Source organism: Pseudochaenichthys georgianus, chromosome 24 (genome assembly GCF_902827115.2).
Source record: "Pseudochaenichthys georgianus chromosome 24, fPseGeo1.2, whole genome shotgun sequence".
Taxonomy (NCBI): Eukaryota; Metazoa; Chordata; class Actinopteri; order Perciformes; family Channichthyidae; genus Pseudochaenichthys; species Pseudochaenichthys georgianus.
Genome location: NC_047526.1, coordinates 34,513,111 through 34,526,459, shown reverse-complemented (window position 1 = coordinate 34,526,459; position 13,349 = coordinate 34,513,111). Strand labels below are relative to the sequence as shown.

The 13,349-nt window shown below is 41.0% G+C and overlaps 1 protein-coding gene across 1 annotated transcript in view; it reads right to left on the bottom strand.

Annotated features, from left to right (window-relative positions):
* The window catches only part of cad (carbamoyl-phosphate synthetase 2, aspartate transcarbamylase, and dihydroorotase), a 56,869-nt gene that overhangs the window by 33,163 nt on the left and 10,357 nt on the right, over positions 1–13,349 (bottom strand). Inside the window, exons 10-19 of the mRNA XM_034076014.1 lie at positions 13,058–13,189; positions 11,552–11,785; positions 10,535–10,756; positions 9,252–9,440; positions 8,481–8,605; positions 3,209–3,342; positions 2,986–3,098; positions 1,979–2,143; positions 1,669–1,754; positions 817–1,063 (exon numbers count right to left, since the gene is read on the bottom strand). Of these exons, the coding sequence (XP_033931905.1) occupies positions 817–1,063; positions 1,669–1,754; positions 1,979–2,143; positions 2,986–3,098; positions 3,209–3,342; positions 8,481–8,605; positions 9,252–9,440; positions 10,535–10,756; positions 11,552–11,785; positions 13,058–13,189 (1,647 nt within the window). The remainder of the gene's footprint in view (positions 1–816; positions 1,064–1,668; positions 1,755–1,978; positions 2,144–2,985; positions 3,099–3,208; positions 3,343–8,480; positions 8,606–9,251; positions 9,441–10,534; positions 10,757–11,551; positions 11,786–13,057; positions 13,190–13,349) is intronic.

The window sequence follows — 13,349 nt, the reverse complement described above, 5'->3', positions numbered from 1 at the left end:
ATTTCAAATGTAATAAATTATATTTAACTATTTTAAATGATGGTCCAATTCTTACATTTACATATATTCTGCATATACTTTTTTTGTTTGTTTATATTTTTTATGTAATTTAATAATGTATTATTCAATTGTTTTTATTTGCTTGTTTTCAATACTTTTCAATTCTCCAATAAAATCTATCCCAGTGTTTCTCAAACTTGTTCACACCAAGGACACTTAACCAATAAAAAAACACTCGCGGACCACCTAACTCCACAAATATCCCAAAACACATCGTTTTTCTAGAACAGATTACAAATCGCCTGAAAATGGTACAAACAAGTGGCAACATGTGTGACGAAGGTGTTGCGCTGGGCTATATCACGCAATCGAAAGTGAAACTTAAGCTCGCTCCATTGCGGAGATATTCCCGCGAGAGTGCGGAAAACTTAAATGTATTTATTTATTTCAAATGTGAAATGTTACCAATATACTCACGGACCACTAGGGGGAGCACTGATCTATACCTATGTTTCTTCATCTGTTTTATTGATGTGAGTTTTTATAACTTTACAAATGATTTCATGTAAATTGAATTGAGCATCGACACAGCACTATGTTCCATGTATAATCTTCTTCGGCTAAATACAAATATATAGAATAATTAGTGATCTATAATGAAAGGCTTTAATCGGTATCAAAATGTTTTCAAATCAGACAAAAATCAACCGATAATCAACACAAACATTTCCCCTTGCTTCCATTTCAGTCCGAAGACATTTATCAGATTGAGATTAAAAAAGACGTTACAATAATTGCATTTTAATTGACCCTCACCTTCCTGAGCTCGGTGATGCAGCCGACGGCACACCAGTCGAACTCCACGCTGCTGCCGATGCGGTAAACCCCCGATCCGATCACCATCACGTGCTGGTCCACGAAGCCCAGGTCGTCCTCCGTGCCGTGGTACGTCAGGTAAAGGTAGTTCGTGAAGGCGGGCCATTCTGCCGCCACCGTGTCGATCTGCTTCACTACGGGCAGGATCGACCAATCGTGACGCAGCTTCCTCACCACCAGCTCCGTGCTGTAGGGCGGAGAGTGGCAGTAAGGATGTGTGGGAATATATAAGGGTAATTACGAAAAGAAAGATTAAACAAATGTAAGAACATACACTTTGAAAACGGAGAATAAACTGGAAAACATGCTAAATATTATGTAGTAAGACGACTGCATATTAAAGACATTGTAGGTAAAATAAATAAATACGTTAAAGTGTAAGGGGCTGATATTCAAAAGGAACATTTTATATTCTCTGAGAAATTAAATAAACATTTTTATTATTATATATATATTTAATAGATTATTATTACTTAATATATTTGTTTAGTTATTAATTAATACATTTGTTTCAATTATTATAATTATAATGTAATTCTTTTTTTTATTATTCAATTGTTTTTTATTTGCATTTAATTATATGGAATTATTTTGTATTATAATTTAATTGTTATAAGGACCATAATTTTAAAAAAAAGACGATTATGCCAAATTAAGCTATGAGGTCATTTCCGATGTGCAGTTCTTGGGCAGGTACACACGGATACAAATCAACAAACTGAAATGTTGTTGTTTGTTGACATGTCCATCACGGCCGCAGCCTGAGAGATATCGCATCTCGTTCCCTCTCACCTCTGCACCGCCTGCGCTATCTGCTTATCGGAGAATCCCAGCTGCTTGGCCTTCCTCATCACCTCTGAAGGCATGGCCGTCTCGTCCTGACGGGAGGAACAACGTCAACAAAGACTACACACAGTGGAGATGCTGCTCATGTCCAACAACATGGCCGTGCTGGTATGTTAAATGTTTGCTGTTCACGTATTGTGTCTTGATATGTGTCCGTTGATGTCTCTGGGTACACTCCGTCTCACTTTCCCCGCCTTTCAAACACTGTTGAAAAGTCCGGTGCCGGTTAAAGTACCACCGTATGGTTTATGCTCACCTGGTTGTATGTCTCCAGCAGCTTCTCGTGGTCGGTGATGTTCTTCATCTTGTGCAGGAACCAGCGGTCGATCTTGGTGAGGTCGTACAGCTGATCCACCGTGTAGTTGGCTCTGAGCGCAGACGCCAGAACGAAGATACGCTTGTCCGTGGGAGTCTGCAGCTCCTGGAGAAAAGAGGGGCAGGAAGGAGGCACGGTCAGGCATCTCAATGGATCGATTCATCTCCCCTCCATCCCCACTGGACTTGAACACCCCACACACTCAGACACTCACACACCCGGACACTCACACACTCAGACACCCACACACTCAGACACCCACACACTCAGACACCCACACACCCACACACTCAGACACCCACACACCCACACACTCAGACACTCAGACACTCAGACACTCAGACCCAGCACCAGACACTGCTATGGACAGTCTTGCACTAAAGTACATTTCCCAAAGATATTGAAGCGACTGTTTTTTTGTATCTATTGATTATTGTGCTTTTATTAAGGTCTTAATGTGTGCATATGTATGATTGTGTTTATATAGCTTTATATGTTTGTATTCTGGATTGTGGGAAACGGCATTTCGATCTCTCCGTCTCTGCACACAAACTGGAAGATTGACAATAAAGTTGACTTTGACTTTTGAACTACAACTTGTATTTTGTTGGTTATATCTCAGCGATGAGATCAGCCATGTCTTACCATTTATTCAAGACATTCTAGTTTAAACATAAATAAAAATGTAAACATGTATGCCTCTGTAAACAATGACCCAGTAAGGCTTCAATCAACAGAGTATTATCTACCTGACAGTATACTGGCTCAGTAGCCCTTTAGCACCATCTGTTGGCCCAACTTGTCATTTTTTTCCTGGTGGAGGCCTTTTCCCGCATGATTATAGTTTGTATATGACGGTGTTGATAACTGGGCTTAACAAGTCAAAGAGGGAACAGTTGTCAACAAGCAGTACGTGACTTATTAAGTCTTATTATCTTCTTTCGTACCTCTTCAGAGACGGGCTTGATGGTGTGGTCAAAGCCGACGCAGTTCTCGTCCACCATCCTCAGAGCTTTCTGGAAGGCCTCCTCAAAGCTGCGGCCGATAGCCATCACCTCACCTGTGGAGAAGAACACCGACGAGGATCTACTTACAGACTATTTGTTTACAGAATTAGAAGACCAAGGTTCCTTTCTCCACGCATACTATAATTAATAAAGATTCTCTTACCGACGCTCTTCATGGAGCTGCCGATCGTGGTGGAAACCCTGAGGAACTTGCTGAGGTCCCAGCGGGGAACCTTCACCACGCAGTAATCCAGACTGGGCTCAAAGTTGGCTGTTGTCGAGTTGGTAACAGAGTTTCTACAGGAAATAATGTACGGATTCTTTTTTAATATTGAATCACACAAATCCAAAACATACTGAAGAGATTGATGCAAAGTCCAGAAAGGAAAATCTAAAAGATAACATTTTGTAGATTACATTTAAAAGTGAACAAAACACTGACATTACAGGGAATTTGAAAATCAACCAAAAGTATTACAGACCCTAAAAACACATTTCTACCTTCTAGAGGCAGGTGTCCCTAATAGGGTGTCATATAATATAATAAACATGACTTTATTAGTTCCAAATTTGGATTTGTCTTTTGGTCACAGAGCATGTGAACAGGCATTACACATGAGAATATATGTATATTAGAGCCGGGACTCGATTAAAAAAATTAATCTAATTAATTAGAGGCTTTGTAATTAATTAATCGAAATTAATCGCATTTTTAATCAAATATACATATTTGACCTGAGAACAGTGAGAAGCAATTTTCACATGGATTTGACTCCAAGTGGTCTACAGTCCAAGTGCATGACATTAAGGATGTTGGGCTTAGATGGCCCTGTGGGCCATCTAAGCTAATTTACAGATGGCCGTGAGCCCAATAGAGATTGCCCTGAAAAATGCACGCGGACCAAATGGCACGAAGGGTTTGGGGGGCCTCCGTGCCCCTAGAACATTTTGATTTTTGCAGGTCTTAGATGTGCATTCTCTAGACTGAATTATAAGATGAACCACCACAATATTATATTGTACAATTTCAATTTTATTCTTCATTTCACTTGTTTGTTTGTTCTTGTTTGTGTTTGCTCGCTTGCATGCCCTGCATAGCTATAAGAAACACTTAAGTTGTTGGTCAAAAAAGTAGAAAACATTACATTCAGCTATACGAATGCCTCCTCATCCGGAAGCTGACCGAGCAGACCCGAGCAGCAGTCGAGAGGAGCCGAGCGCATCCGCCAAGCACACGTCAGAGTTCCCGTTAGCCGGCAAATCTAAATCTCTTCGGTCAAAATAATTTCCCTTTAGAGCAATACCGCTTCAGTTGCGCCACTTATGTGACAGACAAGAAGAGTATGCGACAGACAAGAAGAGTATGTGACAGACAAGAAGAGTATGTGACAGACAAGAAGAGTATGTGACAGACAAGAAGAGTATGTGACAGACAAGAAGAGTATGTGACAGACAAGAATAGTATGCGACAGACAAGAAGAGTCAACTCTAATGTCTAACACTTAATGTGGAGAAAGAGATGTCCTGGATGGGTTGATTGTGCGTTGATCTGTTGGTAATGCCTCGGGGTTCCGGTGGGCAGGTAAACAAATGCATAATGCTGCGCTATACTTTGTGGCCTCATCCAGTTGCATAGCGACACTTATTGTGTAGTTGTCTTTTAATAAGCAGGTAGTCATATCATTAGCTAGAACTAGCTGGATCTGATCGATATGGACATTAGTGCTGGAGCGACGCGTCGACTTCAAAAAAATCGTCGACGACATATTTCCGCGTCGACGCGTCGCTACACACACGTGGGGGTGTAAACAAAGCAACAAGCAGTTCGCAATCGCACTTCAAACACAATGGAGACTGAAACGGCTACCACCTCCTCCTCACAGGATTGCGCACGAAGCCCTCAAACGAAAACATCTCGCCCTAGGTCTTCAAAAGCATGGGAATATTTTAAAGTTAGTCCAAAACGCAAAGATATTGTCATTTGCAGTCTTTGCCAAATGGAGTTGGCATATCACACGAGCTCAACGGCTATGTTGGAACATTTAAAGCGGCAGCTAGCTGTGGTGGCTACCATTAGCAGCTAGCATTTGCTCTCCGATTTTTACATAAAAATGGAATTATGGATTATAAATTCAAAAAATGTTTTATACATAGACGTTAAAAACCTATGGATTAACCGATTCAGCCGCGTTTTTTCTCGTTTTAATGCCATTGAACACGTCTTTTGATCAGATTGACAGCTACGGTGGTGAGACGATCTCCCTAGAAGCTCTGTAAAGGTACGTGTTGTGATGACTATATTTGCTTCCCCTGTCGCGAGTCCGGATCACTCAGTGATGATACTATATACCTACATAATCTGTGGAGTCTCAGCTTTAATCGGATATCTTGTATGTGCAGCTACGATGAGTAATCAGGGTACTTTTATCTTGAGTTCTGTGCCAATGCCCGTTAGCATTTTTCGCTCAGGGGTCATTTAGATGCTTCTTATGAGACTTGTGTTTTGTTTTGGTAAACATGGTTTGTGTCGGCAGTTAGCTGAGATTATTTCCGTTAATCTGGTATAACACATTAATAGTTTGTTAAATATTAAGATCCCCTGAGACACAGTATGGTGAAGTTTTTTTTTTACATAACTTTTTTTTTACATTACGTTTTTTATGAATTGAACAACAGAAAAATAATCGTTAGATTAGTCGACCAATCGATCAAATAATCGCCCGATTAATCGTTTTCGAAATAATCGTTTCCCCCCAGCACTAATGGACATAAACGCGAGTGAAGTCTAATCTGACGGGAGAGAGAGATCAGCTGCTGCTGACGAGTCGAGACTCGACACGCAGCTCTGCATCACATGCAGCGGTGAGCGGACAAAACACACACTTCAGGTTAGAATATCACACGTAGCTATTTTAATTACCTCTCAAACTACCGTAACTAGTTATAGATATGTTTAGTTTTACTGTCGGGTCACTCATTACTGGATCCGCGAGCTGCATGATACTGGCATAATAGATTGCCCGATCGGGCCACCAGCAGGTGAGGCTTCATTGCCCGAGCTAAATGCTAGATGGCCCCGGGGCCGACCAAAGCGGTCTCATCAGCTTGTTCGTTCATGTTTCATATTGTTCACCGTGGTTTGTTGTTGTTTGAAGTCCCATGCTGAAGTCATGAACGTTAGTTGGTGCTCCAGTATAATCGGTACGCCTGAAACTCATCCAGTGAGAAACGTTCCGCTGTGCAAAAATAAGTGCGATTAAAGTGCGATAATTTTTTTAACGCGTTAATTTTTGTGTAATTAATTAATCTTAATTAACGCGTTAAAGTCCCGGCCCTAGTGTATATATATATATATAAATCATAAAATAGACATGGAATGAAATCAAACCTAAAAAATACATTAACTGTAGAAAAAAAAGATATATCAATACAGTAAAACATTAATACACAAAAGAAACAAAAAGGTTTCCTGATTAATTAGCATTTAATTCATTCTAATTTAAATGAGATACATACTTCGGGGAGGAGGCGATGCCGTACTGACATTTATTATCGAATTTTTGTTTTAGATGACTGGTTGTCTCATTTGCTTGTATGTCTGTTATGGCGCGTTTCCACTGCAGGCCTCGCTCGGCCTCGCTCGGTTTGGTTAGGCCTCGTTAGGCCCGGCTCACTTTATGCTGCGCTTCCATTACAGTTTAGGAACTGGGGCAGTTACTATAGTAACGCAGTGTAGGCGGAGCCGTGACGTCATCTTCAATGAGCGCCCCAAAAAACAACACAGCCGTTAGCTCTTAGCCCTCAGAGCTCACAGCTCCTCATATCTGTTCAGAAACTAGACAACAGTTAAACGGGTACAAACCCCAGACTGCCTGAGTCATGGCGAATACAGTCGCTGGTTTATTTATGTCTGTAGGCCGTTGTTGTGAGTGTGGACGGTCGGAGCATATACAACGTTAGCTTAGCTGATCTCCATTCAGAAAACACGTATTTTAAAAAGGGTTTTTCGCCTGCCGTCTGTCTGCAGACTTGTCAAAGCATTAATTCATGGTTTTTACTAACCGGTATCAGTGTGTTGTTACTTCGGCATCATTTTGAAACGTGTATTACAATTAAATCACGGTCAAATATGTTCATCTTGTTGTAGTCGTAGCCCCCTTGCCAGCGGTTCTCTCTCTAGTTTAGCATACTCAGCCCGACTCAGCCTGGTTGTTCCTGGCCCTAGAACCACGATTTAGTCGGGCCAGAAAAAAGGTGAAAAAGTCGCCCCGGGCCAAAACTAGGCCAAGTGGAAACGCAACCAAAAAAAAGTTGGGCAAAAAAAAAAAATACATACATGTTCAAATAAGTGTAGAAACCAAGTCTAATTTGTCAAATGTATTGAACTGGTGATCACAGTTTGACAGCTATAGGCCTACAGCTTTCATGTGTGGAGGCGATTCACAATCAGCCCAGCTGTAGAGAAGACCCTCTCAGCTGGAACGGAGGTATAGCAAGGTATATAAGTTTAATTTGGCATAGTTTGACCTCTACACCGCACTCACTAACCCGGTCGAAATATTTCCACACATTACTCCTTTTTGACGCCATGTCTGTTGTGTAGGACTCTTCTTGGAGTGTAAATAATTACCGGACTATGACTGGTAAAATATGTTGAATACCGGCAAAACTAAATCTCTCCTGTCAAAATGTCTATGTACTTTGCCGTCACACACGGTTGCCAAGCAGCGCTTATTGTTGTTTAGGCTGGCCATGTGTCGCGAGTGTTGACAGGGGGCGGGGGAGCACGCTCATGAACTGTTAGCGCCGGAACCTCGCAACGGCTGCGGAGCGCATTCGCGCCACATTTGGGCCTAAGATGAGGTTTGAGTCTGCGTGATCTGCGTGCAGGGAGGGGCAGCCGCCATATCATTGGCTAGAACTGATGGATTTGGACATAAACGCGAGTGAAGTATAACCGGACGCGAGAGAGAGAGATCAGCACCTGCAGCTCTGCCCGCTGTGAGGGACCGGTGAGCGGAGCAAAACACACCTTTAGACGTCACCTAACAGCTTTTGCTATGGCACAGTCGTATATATATATACACATTGAATTATTCAATTTGATAATATGTAATCAACTTAGGCATCACTCCCAAAAAAAGAATTAATACAAAATAAATAAAATTAATACAAATATTCATAACTCATATTCGAATACATGAATAATTTTGAATATTCGATTAATCGTTCCCATCCCCAGTGGAAACGCGCCATTTGTCTTCTGTCTGTGTGGGATTGGTGTTAAGCAGTATTTACTTTGTTACTCTACCTATTTTTCTATAAAGTGAAGATTTGTTGAGCTACTTTTGATACACGCTCTGAGAGAATAACTGCACGCTGTTGAAAAAACCAAATAAACAAAGTTAAAAAGAAAGAGCAAATGAGATACATACTTGAGTTGCGGCAGTGGGATGCCCAGGCCCAGCTTAGCCGCTACATACGCCAGAGGATAACCAGTGGCCTTACTGGCCAGCGCCGAGCTCCTCGACAGGCGGGCGTTCACCTCGATGATGTAGTACTGAAACACATCAACGTTCATGCACGATTTAACTAAATATGTGTTTGATCTTCTGTCCAAGGAATATTTCTGTTTTTTTTTCAAATACTCTTTATTTATTTATATAGCACATTTAAAACAACCTCAGTTGACCAAAGTGCTGAACAGGGAACAAATATAAAATAACACAATAGGAGTCAAATAATAAAACAATAATTGCCGGGACCCGGCAGCTACCGTCTAAACTAAATGCTGCCGTGATGAAACGCCATATCATGGATTATCAAGGATTCTCTCTGAAACAGTCTGGAGCTCAAAGGCTTTCTCTCTTGCCGGTTACACCACAAGGTGAGTTCCTTTCTACTTCCTGCTTCTTCACACACATGCTCTCCAGCACAGGTTAGCTCTGAGTGTTAGCGATGCTAATGTAAACACCGACCATATTACGTCCAAAACAGTCGGGCATTGTTTCTGATAGCAACGTTTCTGATTGGGCCGCGGGTCATCAAGACATCACAAAGTGCATTTTGCATGATAGTCCCCTTTAACATATATTTTAATTCCTTGTCAGCTCAAGCTTCAAGGGAATCTCCTTAGGATCACTGGAGATAGAGATTTAAAAAGTTCAATAGACTGAGCAGTCCGGATTTGTAAATGTTGCGTTTACCTGTTCGGACTCTGGGCTCAGAGCGTACTGGATGTTGCATTCTCCCACAATGCCGAGGTGCCGGATGACTTTGATGGCGGTGTTTCTCAGCATGAAGTACTCGTGGTCGTTGAGCGTCTGACTGGGCGCCACCACGATGGATTCTCCAGTGTGGATGCCCAGAGGGTCAATGTTCTCCATGTTACACACCTAAAGCAAGAGTAGTTTATTAGTTTATAGTGTCGTGGACAGTCCCCATGGATCAACCATCACAAAAAACCAGCCAACATTGCTAATTTCCATCTGTTGTCCCCAGACAGATGATAATAGACACCTTTTTAAAATCGCAAGACATCAACAGCATGTTATAAAGAAAGGATGAAAGACAAGTAGATGGAGGCGAAAGGATAAAAGAGAACAATAGAATGCAAACAACAGACGTTACTACATGTCACATATAGCACATCACAAGCACATAAGGAAATGAAATTACGTTTTTATTTTAAGTTTGTCCGTTTCTGTCTAGAAATGTTTTCAGAAAACTTCCACGAAAGAGTCATTTGAATTTTGAGGCAGGTACGATTAATGGGGCGATAGACAGGGACGCGGGAAGGGGTGGTGCTGAGGGGGCTGGCGCACCTACAGTGTACGGGACTACGCGTGCCACAGTTTCAATGAGCTCGTACTAGCACTAGCACCCCCCTCCCGCACCCCCAACTCAGAGTGACTTGCCGCGTCCCTGGCGATAGAACAGTTATTTTTCATCTAAATGAAAACTGCAAGAAATGGCATTTGTGTAGCATTCATATGGCGTTAGCATGTTGGTACATGACTTGTCAAGTTGACGCTAGAGAGCATATTGTAAAAACTGATATTGCCATATTTTCTCACCCGGCAAAATATCCTGTATATGAAAAGATACAGGAGTTATATAAACATCTATATAACCACACACACACACACACACACACACACACACACACACACACACACACACACACACACACACACACACACACACACACACACACACACACACACACACACACACACACACACACACACACACACACACACACACACACACACACACACACACACACACACACACACACATATATATGCCATTAAAAACTGTGCAATGTATACCTGTGTATTTTGTAAATTGTGTATTATATATTTTTTTATCTTTAATACTTTTTTAAGCATGCTTCTTAGGTCACATTAAGCTGTAACAATGTAAATGTCCCCTCTGTGGGACGAATAAAGGTATTCTGATCGTCCTCTCTGTCCTCTTTACTCACAGTGATGCAGTTGTCGTAGGCATCGCGGACCACCTCGTACTCGATCTCCTTCCAGCCTTTCAGGGATTTGTCCACCAGGACCTGGGAGGTGTGGGCGAAGGCGGCGGTAACCAAGGTGACCAGCTGCTCTCTGTTGTTGGCGAATCCCGAACCCAGACCCCCGAGAGCGAACGCTGAGCGAACCATCACGGGGTAACCAATACGTGATGCAGCCGCCACCGCCTGGAGAGACAGAGATTCAGATCAGAGATGGCAGAAGTACACACATCTTTTACTCGAGTAGAAGTACAGATACTACAGGTAAGTACAGGTATTTGTGTTCAACATGTAAGAAGTAGAAAGTACAGGTATTTGAGTTCAACATGTAAGAAGTAGAAAGTACAGGTATTTGTGTTCAACATGTAAGAAGTAGAAAGTACAGGTATTTGAGTTCAACATGTAAGAAGTAGAAAGTACAGGTATTTGTGTTCAACATGTAAGAAGTAGAAAGTACAGGTATTTGTGTTCAACATGTAAGAAGTAGAAAGTACAGGTATTTGTGTTCAACATGTGAGAAGTAGAAAGTACAGGTATTTGGGTTCAAAGTGTAAGAAGTAGAAAGTACAGGTATTTGTGTTCAACATGTAAGAAGTAGAAAGTACAGGTATTTGAGTTCAACATGTAAGAAGTAGAAAGTACAGGTATTTGGGTTCAACATGTAAGAAGTAGAAAGTACAGGTATTTGAGTTCAACTTGTAAGAAGTAGAAAGTACAGGTATTTGAGTTCAACATGTAAGAAGTAGAAAGTACAGGTATTTGAGTTCCACATGTGAGAAGTAGAAAGTACAGGTATTTGGGTTCAACATGTAAGAAGTAGAAAGTACAGGTATTTGAGTTCAACATGTAAGAAGTCAAAGTAAAAAGTCGTCGTGGATAAGTAGTGGAGTAAAGTACTGATACCAGAAAAGCAAACAGGCTACACACTGTACATTAAAACATGATAAAATAGGGCATGTAATGGAGGTAGTGTTTCCTCACCTGATCCACAGTCAGCGCCGCCTCACTGGGAGCAACGTGCTCATTGATCTCCTCCATCTTCTCCACAAAGATCTTCCTGTCCTCCGTCATCTCGATGGAGGCCACCGGCGTCCCCAGGACTTTCACATCGTATTTCTCCAGAACGCCGAGCCTGGTGAGCTCCACGCCGCAGTTCAGAGCCGTCTGACCGCCGAAAGTTAGAAGGACACCGTCCGGACGCTCGTTCTTTATCACCTGAGAGAGGGAAAGTGGCAAGAAGGCATGTTTTATCACATCTGGATGCAATTATTATCTCTTTCTGTTTTCGTTTGTCTCTTTATGTATTTTTCATCGTTTTATTCTAGGTCAAAGTGTCTTTTGAGTTTTTCGAAAATCGCTGTATTATTATTATTATTATTATTTTTATTATGACAAAGGCAATCTGTGCACGAAAGGATATTCAATGGAATAATTATTGATTTGATAACATGTACTTTTAGCGATATAAAACAAATTAAAAAAGGACAAGTTTCCTTTCTAGAAAAAACTACTTTTTGTATTGTTTAATTAAAACCCTAAGATGCATAAGTGGGTCTTTTTTGACCCGGTGAGGTGGTTTTCTTCTTACAAGTGTCTTTGTAATTAAGTTTTTTTTTATCATTTCATATTCCAGCCATACATTTACATTTTAATAAATTGTACTTTTTGTATTTCTACCCCAAGCTTCCATAAGTGGGTCAAAAATGGCCCGCATGCATTTCCTATGGGATCCTCTGGGAACCTTTGATTCTTATCACCTGTTGCTATCAGGAATACATTTACTGTGGGACACACAGACGACATCACAACAAGGGACACCTCTCAGGAAGATTATTTTACACAGCAAGATCTGATATCTGTCAGTATAATAATAATAATACATTATATTTGTATCGGGCTTTTCAAGGACTCAACATCGCTTTACAATATAAGGGAAGGTTAGGGTGGGGGGTATAGGACTATCAAACTTGATCAACCGGCATGGATTGATGGGGGTGGGCTATGAGTAGACCAGAGGAGATGAGTTTTGCAAAGGGACTGGAATACTGTGAGGGTCTCAGAATAGTTGAGATCTTTGCATCAATATGTTCAAAACGCTTTTTTTCAAAATGTAAAAAAAAATGTCTGAAATTATAAATAGTGAAAAATTAAATATAAAATATTTGTAGTGTGAACCAAAAATATAATACTAAATATTATACAAGTGATTTTTATGAAACCAAAATGGCATACAGACACTTATTATTCTAATACGGGTCCTTTTTGACCCACTTGTGGACGAGTGTAGGGTCCAGTCACTCTAAGGGCATCTAAGGGTTAAATTGTATAAAATAATATATATGACTGGGTTTCAAGAAAATATTTTCTAAAAGAGCAAAAATTAAAACAATTAAATGTTTTAACAAAAAAAGATTATGTCTCATGGACTTCTCCTCCTGTAGGGTAGCTAGCACATTGAACGTACAGTGAAAAGGAGTTCCTCTGTACCTGAGTGACATATTCGGCTGTGAGCGGCAGGAAGTAGACTTTGTCAGCGAGGCCCTTGGACGTCTGAACGGTGGCGATGTTGGGGTTGATCAGCACAGTCTGGACATTCTCCTCCTTCAGAGCCTTTATAGCCTGGAAACACAAACAGATGGAAACATGAACATCTTGGACTCAGCTTGTCTCTAATGCACAATATTATTATTTGTATTGATCTCTTTTTGTACTTTTTTCTTATTTATTTTTTCTTATGTTGGCTATGTAGATACAGCTAAATGAAAATGGAAAAACTGTT